This window comes from Triplophysa rosa, linkage group LG7 (assembly GCF_024868665.1).
Source record: "Triplophysa rosa linkage group LG7, Trosa_1v2, whole genome shotgun sequence".
NCBI classification, from domain to species: domain Eukaryota; kingdom Metazoa; phylum Chordata; class Actinopteri; order Cypriniformes; family Nemacheilidae; genus Triplophysa; species Triplophysa rosa.
This window is the reverse complement of record NC_079896.1, coordinates 12,854,867-12,872,091: the sequence shown is the minus strand read 5'-3', so window position 1 is coordinate 12,872,091 and position 17,225 is coordinate 12,854,867. Positions and strand designations below refer to the sequence as shown.

General features: G+C 36.6%; 1 protein-coding gene across 1 annotated transcript in view; it reads left to right on the top strand.

Moving 5' to 3' along the window:
• Positions 1 to 89: 89 nt before the first annotated feature.
• Positions 90 to 17,225, top strand: part of gabra5 (gamma-aminobutyric acid type A receptor subunit alpha5) — a 38,104-nt gene continuing 20,968 nt past the window's right edge. Inside the window, exons 1-6 of the mRNA XM_057338146.1 lie at positions 90 to 1,155; positions 1,762 to 1,846; positions 2,054 to 2,178; positions 3,108 to 3,175; positions 4,363 to 4,583; positions 9,341 to 9,423. Of these exons, the coding sequence (XP_057194129.1) occupies positions 1,764 to 1,846; positions 2,054 to 2,178; positions 3,108 to 3,175; positions 4,363 to 4,583; positions 9,341 to 9,423 (580 nt within the window). The 5' untranslated portion in view covers positions 90 to 1,155; positions 1,762 to 1,763. The remainder of the gene's footprint in view (positions 1,156 to 1,761; positions 1,847 to 2,053; positions 2,179 to 3,107; positions 3,176 to 4,362; positions 4,584 to 9,340; positions 9,424 to 17,225) is intronic.

The following is a 17,225-nucleotide window of genomic DNA, read 5'->3' as shown; positions in this document are numbered from 1 at the left end:
TAAAAAATGGGATAAGAGTTCCCTCTGATGGCTGTCCTCATAACTACCCGTAACAATTCTGTTTCTTTCCCAAACACAAACAGAAAACACAACGCGCTCCATTAATCTGAGTTTTCGCATTTGGTTTTGGTAAAAATCTGAAATAGCCTATCTCTCTCTGACCTATTATTATATATTTGTATATAAATAAAGTATGTATATAGACAGTTTATTAGTTTAATGACTTATAGTTTATTTAAGCTCAGGACGCGCTTTAAATTACAATAACTAAAAAAAGCAAATCTAATATTTAAACAATAAGTGGATATCTGTGGATATATATACAGTATTGGTCTGCTGGTTGTCCTTAGAGAAAGCCGGTCTTCATTAAACAGCCTCACTGACTCAAGGGAGCTGCGTACGGGTAAATGCTCGGTCAGAAAATGCCCAGCAAGCAGAATTGTTGGGAAATCCGTCGTTTTTTACGGTCCACGCATTTATCGCTCGCCCGCGACGGGGTAATCGCGCATTTTTCTAAATAAACTTAATAAGTTTCAAACCCCGCTAAAATTTCCCTCGGGGGATAATTATGCAACTCGAGCGGAGGTGACGTCTTATTACTTTGCTCCCAAATATGAACGAATGTTACTAGAGTGACAGTCGAGTCGGATCGGAGACGGCGACGGACGTCCGAACCGGCGACCCGGTAAGCGGAGAATCCCGTTGAAATCTGTTACGCTCGAACGGACGCCCAGATAAGCGTTGAGATGCTGTACGGTAGGCTGCCACAAAAAACGATGTAGCGGGATGAAGGGAAAAGTAATGGTGTGTTAAAGGGGATGCGCTGTGTAGAGGGAGAATAAGGAAAGAGAAAAAACAGACTGTTGTAAGGGGATGTTGTAGCCTACTGTGCGCTTACTGTTGTTCAATTGGATTTATGAGTGATGAAGAGGTTTTTGGGATGCAGACGAAAGGAAGGGTTCCTCTGCAGCGGTCGCTCAGTCGCTGAAACGTACGAGAAGACGGAACAATGAGTCTGTGTGTTTGTTAAGACTGGATGTATGTGAAGAACAACGCATCTCCCTACAGCTGTAAACTAAACATTGCGGGATTTTGCTCAGCGCTTCAGAAGGAATTCGTTGCCGTTCTTTAACGTGTATCCATCGCACAATTCAGGTAAGAAATGGGGCTTTTACAGTACTGGGATTATGCATCTCTGATATGCACTTCTTTGTAAGTCTCGCTTTAAATGCCAATACTGAGTTGGGCAAGTTTATACGCCAGAGGCTGTTAAGAATTACGGCTGCTGCAAACTCTGCGCCCTAACAGCCAAATTACAAACGAGCGCGTTGCAAGAAACGTGCCCAACTGCTATTCACGAGATTTGATCATGCTTTTTGGACATTGTTTAGGTTTCTGTTATAAAATCAGCTATTAGAAATGCTTTAAAACAGTGATAATTAAAACAGCCATTTTTATTTACTAATAAATATCTAATGTACAATATCTAAATCTGTGTAGCTTTAAGTGTGATACTGTTACAGCATGCATTCTCATCACAGAGCTGTTTGATGAACTTTTTTAAAATTAAATATGATATTTTTATGAGGAGATTTTGCATACATTCAATCTGACTTCTTAATTGTACGATAAAGTACCTCATACAAGAAGCCTGCATAATTCACTCTCACTGAGAATGATCATATTATCAGTGATACAGCCTGTCTGGATATCCCTCTCATCAGTGCTGGTGTGGATGACTGTATGCTGGACTCTTTGCAGGTATGGGATATGGACCACACTGCAGCACCAAAATGAGAAGTCTCTGGGTCGGTGTTGTTTTCATGACTTTCACCTGCCATCTGAGGTGTGTAACTCTAATACTATAATATTCTCGTTCGTGCTCTTTGTTTTATCGATCATTTTTTTATTAGAAAATGTAAAAAAAATGTCTATGTGATTTGATGATAGCATATTTCTAGACCATTGTTCTAAAACACTTCATAGTTGGAAATGAATGCTTTTGGCTATTCATTCTCTGTGGTAATTCTAGTTATTCATTCTGTGTGATCAGCCTTTCCCAGTCCACTGCAGGGACCCCTAAAGAGTCAGAGCTCAATGATAACATCACAGTGTTCACACGGATACTGGATGGATTGTTGGATGGCTATGATAACAGACTGCGACCTGGGCTAGGAGGTAAACTCTGCCTAGATACCATCTCTATCTTAAAACATTATCCGATCACACACAAGCTTTGCTTTGGAGGTGTTTTTTCCTTTTTAATGTTTTTTACACCATTTACAACTGACATTGACCTTTGGTAGTCGTTCTGAAAAGGCATCTTCAGATAAAGCCTGATGGGTTTTGAAAAACAACTCGGTACATTCCATCGTGACATCAGCATCAAGGACTTTCATTTAAAAAGGGGCGACGGTTGCTGCTTCTATTCAATCCACCAACAGATCAGAAGTACAGAGAAACTAAAAAATCTCTTACAAGCAGAGATGTTTTCACAAAGCAGAAGTGATCACTGAAATTGCCTGGTCCTCTGTGAAACTCAAATGGCCACAATTTACCAGCACTCTCAATTACAGTGTTCTTGCGAGGGACAGAGAGAGAGGGAGGACGTGTGGCCAATGACCTTGAAAAATCTATCATTCTTTTCAAAGGGCGCAGGTTCATTGTTCTTGGAGGGCAAAATCAAGGCATTCTGGCAGAGAGCGAGAATAAACACTGGGCTACTTTATTTACAGTATGTGGGAGAGAATACAAGAGAGAAGCGCTGTGATGTCGGTAGACAAATAATGGGAGTGAACCTGATGTAGGGCTTTGAGAAGCGCAGTCAGATGAATAAAACGGAATGCTACTGAAGACAGTCATTCATTTAAAGAGAACACAGCTAGCTGATAAATATGTCGCGTGTATGTCAGAATCAAGGCATTCATTAAACTTATGCATTTTGTCATATTTGGATGTATTGTGCATGTGTCCCTATTACTAAAAAGTAAATGAGCCATTGTATTGCAATATATCGCAGTTCCATATTTGGAAAAGGAGAAGTTTTTTTATACATGATGAAATAAAAAATGAATCTGATTAATCATATTCTGCATTTGGCTTTACAGAGAAAGTGACAGAAATTAAGACCAACATCTTTGTCACCAGCTTTGGGCCAGTTTCAGATACCGAGATGGTAAGAAGCATTTTCTTTCTTCATTTAGACACAGCATTCATTAGACTGCGCAGCTGGAAATTCCCATCCGTGTTTCTATTTCATCAAGGGGCCCATCACTTCATTAAACCCAGCCTCAATCATTCCTTTACCTCGCCAACATTTCCCGCTGTAGGACTAAAATTCATTATGCTGGATATCTCAACGTGAACTGATGCTACTGTTTTTATATCTAGTAAAATTATGCTTTTGGTTCTCCATTAGAAAGGTCCATCGTGTATATTCACAGGGCTGAAAAATATATATACAACTGTGGGAAAACGTAAGAGACCATTTCAAAATTATTTTCAGTTTTTTACTATTTTACTATTTACTACTATTACCAATTTACTATTATAGGTATGTGATTAGGTAAATTATCATTTTTGTTTCATTCTTTAAACTACTAACAATAATTGAAGAGTTTGGTTGCAAAATGAGAAAACTCAAAATCATGTTTTTTATTATGTTATCATGTTTTTTTGTGTTTTATTGTGTTAGTTAGCTGTATTTTTTTTAGACATTATGGCTTAAATCAAAACAAACCAACTGCAGTTTGATTGATATGAATTGGAATGCACTATAAAAAAACAAGATTTTTGAAGTTATCTCGTTTTGGAACCAAACTCTTCATTTCTACCAAATTTCAAATCAAAATATAGTTTCTATTCGCATTTATAACGGAACAATGAAAACTGGAGAAACAGGTCAAAATAACAGAAAAGATGCTCTGTATTTTTTCAGATCTCAAATACTGCGAAGAAAACAAGTTCATATTCCCTTTTAAGCAATACAGCATCAATATTTGTACATGTATTTAGGAAACGTAAAACAAATGTGATAACCTCGATTTTTATCAGAGTTTTCATGTCTTTCACATTGCTGTTGGGTGACTTTATTTATTTGAGGTTTGAATGTCGAAATTGAAAAGACACTGGACTGGAATAGCCACAATACATGGAGAAATGCGGATTAAATAAAACATTAGATTTTTTCCACGACTATATATGTTCAAGTCGTCTCTACCCTGAGCCCACTTCAATGGTATCACATTGATCCCCCTCATCACAGAACCCGGGACAGCGTTCCTGGTTTTTCAAATTCACCCACTACCTCCCCACCCCCACACACCAGTGCTCCAATAAATGACGTTGCTGTTTTCCTTCCAGGAGTACACCATTGACGTATTTTTCCGTCAAAGCTGGAAAGACGAACGTTTGCGATTCAAGGGCCCAATGGAGATGCTACCTCTGAATAACCTGCTGGCCAGCAACATCTGGACCCCCGACACCTTTTTCCTCAACGGAAAAAAATCTATCGCCCACAACATGACCACGCCCAACAAGCTGCTGAGATTGAAGGATGATGGGACATTGCTATACACCATGAGGTACCAGTTTAGACACTAAAGCCCTGTCAGCATGTGAACCACTGTCTGCTTGAAGGGTTTTGAGTTGTTATGGGTAGCGGAGTCATAGATTTAACCAACATTTCATTATGGCTTCCTCACCCACATTGTGCACTGAACCTTTGTCATTTGACAGGTGTGATAAGCACACGCGCGCTTGGCTCCAGCTGAACTGCTCATGTTACGCACCATACAATCTCAGTGGGAATGTTTAGCGTGCCCCTGCTGAAGCTAGGATTTCTCGACTCTGCGTCTGTAATCAATCGGACGGATGAATATGCTGTCAAAAAGTTCAATCTTAAAACGACTTTCAACGAATCGGTTGAGACTGCAGGACGGGTATTATGTCACCTCATTAATATTCACGAGCGAGACCGATGAGCCCCTTTCCTGCCCCTTTCTGCCCCTGCTGTTTACTCATTTATGTTATTTTCACTTTGTGCCTCAAGGCTGAGGTGAGCAACCCAAGATTGTACCAGAGAAACGAAAGAGAGAGGAGAAAGACAAAGAGAAACTACAAAGGAAGAGCAGAAAGATGGCATGTGGCTGTATGTTTATACCCCGTTGTTGTGTCGTTCTCCACAGACTGTCTGCTCCATTACTCGCACTAGCAGGGCGAGGGAGAGGGAGAGGGAGAGAGCGCACATGCATTCACTCGCATTCAAACACACACGGTTTCTGCTCGCCATGCTGCCATCAGCAACAATCTACTGCCAAGTTCTGTGCACCGCTGTGTTAGGACTGTATAAAAGTCGCTATTGTTGTTGTAAGAATGGCATCAATACTGTGGAAAACGCTTGACTAAGTGCTGAGGAGCACAATCGCAGTGATGTTAGTCAGTTGCTTTTATTCCCTGAGGTTACAGTTATGCTAATGCATTGTAAAACAAGTTATTAGCTTTTATTAACTCAAATTTAGATGCAAAGGGGATCCGGTAACACAGGTACAATTAGATTTCAAGTAGTAGGGCTAAAATAAATGAAAAAGATGGATCATTTTATTTGCATAAAATGTGTTTGTTTGTTGTTTTTGCTGTCTTTGCTGTATTATGAGACCAAACACACAAATGATTACGAAATCATTCAGTTGATGAAGACTTAAATAGAACTGCTTTTCGTGATCACATTGTCATTTAGAGTGAAGGCGAGCTCATCAATCAAACATTAATGACTCTGAGAAGGAAATGACTCAGTGTATGTCATTTAGAAATCGATGTTGGAGCTATTGTAGTTTGCCTATAAAGTCTGCCCAGCTTTGCATTTCCTTACAGTGCGAACCATTAAAAGGGCCTTTTACCACTCGCTAATGCGCACATTGTTTCCGGAAAAGCGATCAGCAGTAGGTTTTCTTCTCTTTCCTTTTAGGATGGAGAGGAGAACCTTAGCTGCAATCAAAAAGCAGGGCAAACTGTTTCACCACCCTCATTCTAAAAGTGGAATGCAGTCTACGGGCTTTTATTAGCGTTAAAAAGGAGGTTATGAGATTGAACAAAAGGGAGATGTTCTAGAAACTGTCAAATCGTTTGAAGGATCTGTCATACTTGAATAATGTCTTAGCTTGTGTATACTGTATATGCATGTTGAGACGAATGGTGCAGTATAGGCAAACTGGGAGTATCAATTTAAAATGAAAGCATGTAAACTGTTCACTAATATCACGTAATAATAGCGCAGATGTCACAGATTTTTCATTATACAAGTCAACTTTAAATGCGCAAATAGATACAAAGTCTAGATGTAATATTCTCGGGTACATGGCTCCTCTTTACTATTCTAATAAATATTTTAGGCAGTATTTGAAATGGTCATGACAGATATAAAACTTGGATTTTTTTCTTCGCTAAAAATTCAGGAGTTTGAAAGAAAACACAAAAATTTCATTTTAAAGATCTGTGGCTTGGCATACTTAGTCCCCACTGTACGCCTCGTACAGTGTACAGTGTACACTGTATTTATTTTCCCTACTATGGCAGTAAATGGGGGATGAGATCTGTTTGGTTACTGACATCCTTCCAAATATCTTCCTTTGTGTTCAGCAGAACAAAGAAATTTATACGGGTTTGGAACAATCTGAGGTGAACTATCCCTTTAAGAAAAAAACATGACCACCTCTTTACTATTCTAATAAATATTTAATGTAGTATTTTAAATAGTTTTGAGATATAAAAACCTAGATAAGTTTTTTCTTTGCTAAAAACCTTGCAAAATGCAGATTTGTGGCTTTGGCATATTTAGTCCCCACTGTATGAGATACCGTAAAGAAAAAAACATGATCACCTAGTTACTATTCACATAAATACTTTAAGTAGTCATTTAAATGGTGCGTCATATAATACTACACCTGCTATTTGTAACTTAATATTGCTTTAGCACAGGATCAGCCACTATTAAAGATTCAAAATCCATCTATAGAACAGGGTTTATGATATTTGAAAGACAGCCAGCGGTCGAGCAGAAATAGTTTTTAATGGACTATCGCAGACCAAACCAAGCTCACAGTCAGTATGAAGCTTTGAACACTCTCACAGCTTGTCGAGGCTCGAGTGCCACATCACTTCTTCTACATCCAGCAACGCTGACCTCAGCACATACAGCTTTCAGTAAGTACACAGCGAGCCCTTCACCTCCCATATGGCTGGTTTTGATAAAGTTGTGTGAGCTGGGTGAATAGAGGTTGAGTTTAGAGGACAGTCTTTCATTTTTACAATACAGCAACTCATCACCAAGCTGTCAGAGATGAAGGCCCCGCGTTGATTAAGCGACGGAACAGCACCTCACGTGTCCCGCCCCATTAATTACATTCTCACAGGGTTTCCAGTCAGAGATGCAACCACGTGCCCTTCAACTCTGGCCCCTTCCTCAGCTGCTGATGATGGAGGTTTCAAACAGTTACAGCACTGTGGCAATATCACGCCTTTCATTATGCTGTCGTCTGAGGGTCAATGCTTACATCTTATTGCGTTGCTTACACCAAAGCCCTGAATGGAAAGCAGGGACTTTGAGAGTGAGGGCATAATGCGTACAGTGTGGCATAATAAGGTAGCCATTATGATAATGCTAGCCATGATCCTCTCTGGCCTCCTACAATTGCTTTGCTAAATGGCCTTGCTAATGACTTTTGCTTCAGCAGCAGACGTATATAAAAAAAAGCTTGCTTAAAAGAGGCTTATGCAGCTTTTCTGTAGTGTGGTGAGCTCAATTCATCAATTAAGTTTTCTTTACACATCTAAAGACTTTTGCCTGTTTCACAAAGTGATAGTAGAGCAGTTTTGAAACACTATAAAATCTAACATAATATCATATTCCCAGGCAATTTCTGAGATAAGATTGTTGTATGACTTTACATTGTTTTTATAATGTTAAAAATCCATCTTAATCGCATTTAATGTGAGCACAAATTGTATTTACTCCACTAGGGGGCGATGTAGTACAGATGTTTCAGCCATTGCAGAGCCACTGCAGTCTTCTCCGTATTTCTGAAAACTGATTCTGATTCTCTTACTTTATTGGAATAAATACTGTTTTTGTTTACATTTAATTCAACCTAAAAACATGTATTCTGCTGCAATAAAATTGTAATAAACTACTGATTACATTGTAGTTGAAGTCATATTTTAAAGCAGTAATTAGACAAAGTTGAAACTATTTAGAATCAGAAAAGCTGTACGGAAAATATGTGACGGGGTAATGTAAAATTAAAGGGTAATCCAGAAACTATTTTCATTACGGTTGTGTAAGAAACATATATATTATATCAAACATATGAGGTAAACGTAGTCGGGTTTTTTTATGGGTCATTTATGTAATTAAAATGATGAAAAATAAATAGTAGAAAAGATGAGAAAAACAATAGTATAAGAAATTTGAGGTGACAATTCTCTTAATGGTGAGAACTGAAAGTACATATTATGACAGCAGGATTTCCCATACTGGGATACGCGAACCCTTGTGGTTCACGAGGGAATTGCAGGGGGTTCGTTAGGTACACTGTACACGGTAGGCTATACATCAAGGCAAGGCAAGTTTATTTATATAGCACATTTCATACACAAGGGCATTTCAAAGTGCTTTACATAAAATGATTGACAAGAGAAATAAGACGTATCTTTAAAATGCTAATGATTTAAGATCACAAATACTTTAGATTTTAAGAAACAATAAAACAGCAATAAAATTGATTAAAAATGTGAGTGTATAAAAAGTTTCTAAGAAATTAGAAATAGAAGTGCAGTTGATGTAAACCAGTACAGTGCTCTGGTTGTAAATGCACAGCTAAACAAGTGTGTTTTTAATCTAGATTTAAAAGTGCACAGAACCAAAAACAGGTTAATAAAATAATTGTTTTTCAAGTTAAACATGCAAATATGCTAATAAATTATTGACATATTTCTTGAGTATTATATTTTCTGACTTGTTGCTCTCAAGAATTCCAGCAGGTGGCACTATCAGCCCCAAAATACTTTGCATTCAGATATTGAAATAAAGCATGAATGACAGCTGAGAAAAACTGGGAAAATAGTTGTGTCAGTGTGTTCGTGAGTGTCTAAGCAAAGCCAGAATTAGAAGTGATTTACTTTGTCGGTTTGGCAGTGCTTCACTTGTAGCACAGGATGGCACCCTTGTTCTTTAAATAAATCTTAAGAGCACATTCAACCCGGTTTAATCTAACTATACAAATACAGTAGTTATTTTAAAGATATTTGAATAGATCTATTTACATGTTAATGTTTCTTTCTTCAGATTGACCATATCAGCAGAATGCCCAATGCAGTTGGAGGACTTCCCTATGGATGCTCATGCCTGCCCACTAAAATTTGGCAGCTGTAAGTCAACCAATGGCATTTTCTTTCTGAATGAAATTATGCTAAAACAAAATTAAATTTATATCCCGACTCGCTATACAGTAAGTGGTTTTGCAATTAGTTGATATAAAAATGCAAGAAGACCGCTATGTATTATTCAGATATCTTGTTATTTAATGTAATATAAGGGTAAATCAATTCAATTTTAAAACTGAGCCAATTACAGCACAAGCAGCAGGAGACCACACTTTTAGAGAATCCCCAAATTTCTAAATACCAATTTGGTTGGCTTAGTACAGCAAGGAATTCTAGCAAGGGATATACAATTTGGCAGAACAGTAATTCAGTAGAAACACTAATAGAGATTCATCTTGTATCTGTCATGGGAGATTCCTATTGAGGTGGAAGATGGGAGATTCATATTTCTGCTAGTATGTTGCAAAAATATTTTAGTCTTTCTCTTTATTTGTTTGCTCTATGTGTTCTTATTGACCAGTTTTATCACACTTTTGACCAAACTGTTGAAGTAGAATCAACTTGAATATATTTAGCATGAAATGCTATGGGAGTCATGTCATATATTAGGCTATATGGATCCAGGTCACAATACAATAATACTGTGATTGTTTAGCATAACATTCATCTTGGACTAAGATTATAAGATTAATGTTGAAACAAAACTGATTTCCTGGTACACTACAGGGTTATTCGTATAAACAATATCCACACTTATATTCTTATCAGTATTTAGATTCTATTGTGCAACGATTAATCGTGATTAATTGCATTCAGAATCAAAGTTTTTGTCTGTGCATATTAATTTTGTATTATAAAGATACATGTGTACATGTACTGTATAGAAAAATATAAAATGGAAAATCAATAAATGTTATAAATACAAAATTAATGTGCACAGTGCACATATTATGCAAACACAAACTTTTTTTCTGGATGCGATTATTCGTTGCACAACCCCTCTGCATGCAGGACAGCTGCATCAGAGGGGTACAACGTACTGTTGTTTTAGATACACTAAAATATTGAGAGAAACTAAAAATGTGGTAATGTCCAATTTATCTAGTTTTATTTAACAGGTTGTTTAGCCTGATTGAATCAGCCTGACTACATCAGGTTACACCAACACAAGTCGTAAAAGGTCAGATCAGGTAGAAATAGATCATTAAGGTAACAACTTCAGGTCTCTGCTTTTTGAGGTGTACGTCTGTCCAGTTTAGTCTCATTATCACATGGAATCCTGTCCTAGAGCCGGATTACGATTATCACCTGCTGGCGGCCGGGAGGAGGGTGATTTGAGGACTGGATTAGGAGGAAGGTGTCCTGCCTTAACTCCACCCCATTCCTCACAGCAAAATCGCCAGTGTTAAAAAGGGTCAAATGAACTCTCACGGTGTTTATATAATCATAATTATATAATAATTATGTAGCGACTTTTTTTTAAGTGTTGCTCATTACTAGACATGGCAATACATGACGATCCTTTAGGGCTTGTTTTAGATACGGCATAGAGGCATACGGCAGTACTCAGAGAGAGACAAACGAATCATGTTTCAGTTTCAGAATCATGCCTGTGAGGCTAAATATTTAATTGCATAAAAAACATTTTATAAGAGCTTTGTTTTGGAGACCTCTCGTAGGTGTTTGGTTATCTCACAGCTTTCGTCATTCCATTTTATGGGTTTTTAAATTTGAATGTGTATAGAAGTAAGATATCCAATATATTTGTACTAAAAGTAAAATTATAATAGCCAACAAGATTTGATCTGATTCCTTTTTGATATATGCGCCAACCCTGAAAGAGCCACACTGTGCCAATGTATGATACCCAGCTGTCACAAAAGCCTTTCGTGCACAGAGAAAACGCCCATATTCTTGTAGCTGGCTGGTATGTTGAAAACCATATTATTATTTCTCTTATGTTTAGTCGGGGAGAATGTCTAAAGTACTCCACTATTTTTCTTACTGATTCTTGCTTTGTTCCAACCTTGTTTTCTTTATTTCACTCTCGCTGTATGTACAACAACATTTACTTTGAATTTTTTATTGATAAGCATAACATCATTTCTCTTTAAGAAACAAGAACTACTTAATTCTTAAAGGAACAGTTCACCCAAAAATGAATATATTATTGAAATAATAATAATTCTTCATGTACTCACCCTCAAGTTGTTCCAAATCTGTGTACATTTATTTGTTCTGTTGAACATAAAAGAAGACATTTTGAAGAATGTAGGATAGCTAACAGTTCCGGGACACTTTTGACTTCCATTGTAATTTTGCCTACTATGGTCAGTGGTGGCCAAGAACTGTTTAGTTACAAGCATTCTTCCAAATATCTTTCTGTGTTCATCAGAACAAAATAATTTATACAGGGTTGGAATTTTTATTTTTGGGTGAACTATCTCTTTAAGTATGTTCTTGAATGTATGGAACACAATTAATAAGCTTTAATTATCATTATATATACATATATATATATATATACTGTATATATATGACCTGATTTTACATATATGCCAAAAAATGTTTTTAAAACCTTCAATATATTCAGTATTATGCGATAATTGCATCACAGGACTCAGTGAATTGTTTACCACCTTTTTCTCAAACTTTGCATTCTTTTGGAGTGTTAGCTCAGATGTATAAAGTGGAGAATTAGTGATTGTACTTGTAAATCGGGCAACAAATGTGTTTACTTGAAGTATTGTGCTCTGTTATGTAAAGAGTTATATAAATTGTGTCAGCACTTAGCAGCTTTTGTTTGGCCGGTTGAATAACAGTGACAGACGGCTGGTTTTCACCGTCATCTCGACCAAAATGCTCCAGAGAGAAAACAGTGCTTGACAACTGTTTAGAGCAATTGTAAAGCTATGGTAATGCAGAGCCTTTTGTTATAGAATATTCTGCTCTCAAAGTCACAATCACTGCCATAGTGGGTTATCTTCGCAGACACAATGCACATTACTCACAATGAACATTAACCCTGAATGCATGTCTTTGCATCTTTGTCATCAATGGTGTTAACACATTCTTGCAAAGCCACAATACACTTACTGTACGCTGTCATCTACTTGTTTTGATTTGCTTGAAGAGTTAGCGAAGGTTGTTTTAATAAAGGGTCATTGAATTGGATCTAATCAAACCACTCATGGGAAACTACTAATGCTATGAAATACTACCTGCTATATGGCCTTATGTGTAGCATGTGCTAGCCCATAAGTGTGGATGTTGGCAAAGATAAGACACAGGAAATCTCAAGGAAATCTTATAAAATTATAATTATTATACACTGAAAAAAATTTGGAGTGAATTTTACTTGAAAAAAGCTAGGCAAGGTTTTCCACTCAGGAAATGTTAGTAAATTGATCAGAACTGTCCAAGTAAATGCTAAACCCATGTATAAGTAGTTTTTACTAGAAATTCCCAAGTACGGGGTCAAGTAAATTTTACTCATCCTTTGTTTGTAAATTTTATTTAAGTAATGCTTCTAAATATACTTAATATTTCTTAACAAGAGTCCTAGTTATCTTTTCCTCAGTAGTCTTTACTTGTTTGTTTTTTGTAAATATTACTTGAAATCATATGAGGTATTAATATGTGTCAAGTAAAATGTATCTGAAGACCAAAAACGCTGACAGGTATTTCACAAAAATACTTTTATTCAGTGTTTGAATTCAAATATTTAACAGCTTATTTAAAAAACAGAGAAACAAATAAAAAAGGTAATCAAATAAATCAATTCAGATCCATTAAACCACCTTCACATTTCCTCTGGCATCAGTTAAAAATGTTTTATTGGTGAGAATGGTGAGTCCAATACCTGTGGAACAGATGAACATGGATGTTAATGCCACAATTAGATTATTTGTCATTAATAATTCAAATGAACTTATTGACCTTTATGCATTGAACATAGGCTAACCTTATACCAATTTTTAAACGTTAGAACAAATTAGTTCAAGATCCACCATTCTATCTGTAACAACAACGCCAGTCAGAGTTAGCTAAGGGTAAGTTAACACTCACATACAGCAGGCTACTGCAAGTTTATCAATATCATATCGGTTATATACGGAGCATAAACTTGATTTAACTTTATGAATATGCATTACATGGTTAAGTTATTTGTCTAAGTTACGTAACGTTAGACATACGAGACTTGACACTACGTTTAGCAAACTGAACACTGTCAACATATTAATAGCTTAACTTAGCATCACGTTAATTCTATTATCCATGTGCATAATAAAAAACAACCGCGTTTGCAAACGTTGTCCAGAAATGTTAGCAATACCGAGACTCAATAACAAGAACTCGAACTCAAACAAACCAGCGAAAATAAAGTTTATTAACGCTGCACTATGCTGCAAACGTTACTATATGAATTAAAAAGAAAACATTTAATGTCTTACCATAGTTTAATCCCCTCAGGCACTGAAAAAAATGTTTCGATGCGCAAGCTTTCCTCAGGCTCTTCGCGCCAGTTGTAATGTCCGAAGTGCGCACGCGCAGCTATTATATGGCTGTGTGGAGTATAATTTACTTGCGTTCATCAGTTTTATACATCGCTTAATTTAATGACAAAACACCAAGTAAATATTACTTGGCATTTTCATTTAAATTTACTTATGTATTAGAGCACAAATAATTACAAAGGAACCTCAAGTAACACATTGAATTAAACACCACATTTTAAAGTAGAAAGACAAAATACAACTTGCTTGTAAACATACTCGAGTAATGCTAGCTTTATTTACAAACTCAAAAAATCATTTTTTACAGTGTAGTATTATATTATATTTAAAGAGATTACAATTATTGTAATCTAGCATCCTCTGCTGATGTTTTGTGCTTTTCTCTTTCACACACTCATTTTAGAGAGAGAAGGAAGGGTTCATCAAAAAAGTTGTTTTTTACATTTATTTTAGGTGTTTTATTTAAGGAGTGCTCATATTTTTTGTGCCGCAACCATAAAATTTCATTGGCCATATTTCTCTCTTACATTAATACATTTAGGTCATTACATTTTAAATGGGTCCTATCAATAGCTAGATTTACTCTTAATCATATACAGATGCTAGATTTGCGCATTATGTTACAAAACTATGCACATGTAGGAAATTGAAAGTGGGTTGCGTCAAAACAAATTAATTTCTCTCAATATGTTTCACAAGATAATGTGCAATGATTTAAAGTGAAAGTTCACCCCCCCAAAAAATGAGGATTCAGTCAATATTTACTCACCCTTGTCATTTAAAACCTGCATGACTTTCTTCTGCAGAATACAAAAGAAGACATTTTGAAGAAGGTTGGTAACCGAACAACGGTAGTACCCATTCATTTCTATTGTATGGACACACAAACCAATGCAAGTCAATGCCATTGTTCAGTTACCAACATTCTTCAAGCTATCATTTAAGGAAACATAAAGAAAATCACACAAGTTTAAAATGACAAGAGGGTGAGTAAATGATGACAGAATTTTCTATCTATCCCTCTAACTTAGTTTTTCAGTTCTGGGTCCTGTTTTAATATCTTTTTAATATATTTAATATGTTTATATCCTACAGTCTGTATCTTCTGTATTTTGTCCCAAACACTTCTCGCCTTGTCTGTTTTTTTACAAAGTTACCATGTGTATATCTATCTCCCATACAGCATTACAGCTTGTCCCAGATTCACCCCAAAAGATGATATAGACCAAAGATTACTGTGGAATGATTCAACCTTGTAAAGGTCGCCACAGGTGAATCATATTTATGTCCAGAATAACCCAATATATATTTTCATATATCTATTTTAAAAATGAAATAAGTTGGTGCTGAAAGGTTAGGTCAGCACTGGAATGTGTAATATCAGCAGGTCTACACAATAACGTGTTACTCAAAAATGATAACTCTGCCACCATTTTTCCTCACTCTTGTGTCATTCCATACCTGTACGACTTCTTGGTTCTGTGAAACTAAAGAAATTATGAGGAATTATGAAGAATTTTATGCTGCTTTGTTTGCCACACAGTCACAGCACAGTAAATGGTCATTGAGTCATTTCCTACAATTGAAATCATTGTTTCTCAATGTTCAGAAAATGTTCTTTCTCAACCTCCTGAGGTGGTTGAAGTTGAAAGTAAGGTTAACTGCTGTGTATGTTGCTGGAATCACAGAATGAGATGAACCTAAGGGCAACACACGCCTTATAATCTCAGTGTAAGAGAGATGGGCGTTAAGAACAAGCTGGAAACAGAACTGTGTGGGTGTTTATATGGAGGGAGTGAGGTTTTATTTTTGTTTTTAAAGTAGTTCATATGCTTTTTTCTCATGTTAGCATTCTGAAGGTAACATGTAGAGAGGGCCTGCATCCTTATTTATTATGTGAATATCTTTCCTTTCACACAGCTGAAGTTAATATACAGCGTAATAACTGAGCTCATATTTAAGTGATTATGGAGGAAGACCAACGTAGTAAAGTATTTGCCTATTTTGTTTTTATTCCTTAAGAGAACAAAGAAATGCATATTCTTAGAGGCAGATTGGGAATGCCTGTCCTTGAATGCTGCCTAATGGGATTTTTTCACTGTATCTAACTTTGAGAAAATGTAAGTTTTTAATGACTTTAATATTGATATCTGAATACAGTATTGTACAGTAACTGCGTGGATTTATAATATAAAACATTTAACATGTCAAATATAATCAACCAATATACACATAGCACACACACACACACACACACACACACGCACACACACACGCACGCACGCACGCACGCACGCACGCACGCACACACACACACACACACACAGTCAAGTCAATCCATGCTGAACGATTTCATATCACTGGAATGAGTCTCAACCATGATCGTACAAATACAAATCCTTTTTAGCTAGACCTTGTCATATCCTTTGCTGTATCCAACAGTGTTTCTGTAATGTTCATGTAAAGAAAAATCATATCTCCCACTGTGCTCTGTGTATAGTATGATCATGTTTTTTTTCTTATTTGCTTGACAATACAAACTTTTGTACTTTTTGAGTGTCACTGGCCCTGTGTCGTCAAACTTATGTTGTCCCAATTCAGCGCTAGTAATACGCTTTATCTACACTGGGACAAAATGTATGGTTTACTAGTTTTAACTTATGAGTGCAGAGCTTATTAAGATCACCTAATGTCCACTAAATTCAATCCAATTAGTTCTGCTTAAAACCGCAGGCCATATTTAGCAGTGCTGTCTTTACTCTCTCAGACTCCATTGGTTGTAGTCTCTTCCCTCCTAGCTAAAGCTCTTCAGATGCCAGCCTTGGGAAATCTGACATCCTTTGATATGTAACCCAGAAACCCAGAAAAAAGGAATAATGATGTTCAAAGGAGTCATGCTCTTAACTACAAACAATGATTTTAAACAGAATAAGAAGTGACAGAGGTTTCACTCATCATCTGTTCAGGTTTCCTTCATAAAAGGTCTTAAATGTCACAAACGGTTTGCAGAAGTTGATGCCATGAATGCATAATAGTAAAGACAGCTGGTCCAACTACGACATTTTTTCACTTCAGAGAACACAGCGAAAATAGACTTTGTTCTTCAAAAGTCATGCTTTTGCATGGGGAAAACAGACAACACAACAGACAAGCATGATAACAGCTTATATTGTGTAATGGCTTGAACAGGCTGAAATTTGGAAAGGATTGTTATGCAGTAATTGTGTGCTAGAGGAAGATCTCTACCCAGAAACTATAGTACGTAAATAAGAATGGCAAGCTCGCTGTCAAATTAGCACTAGAAGCATGCACACACACACACACACACAC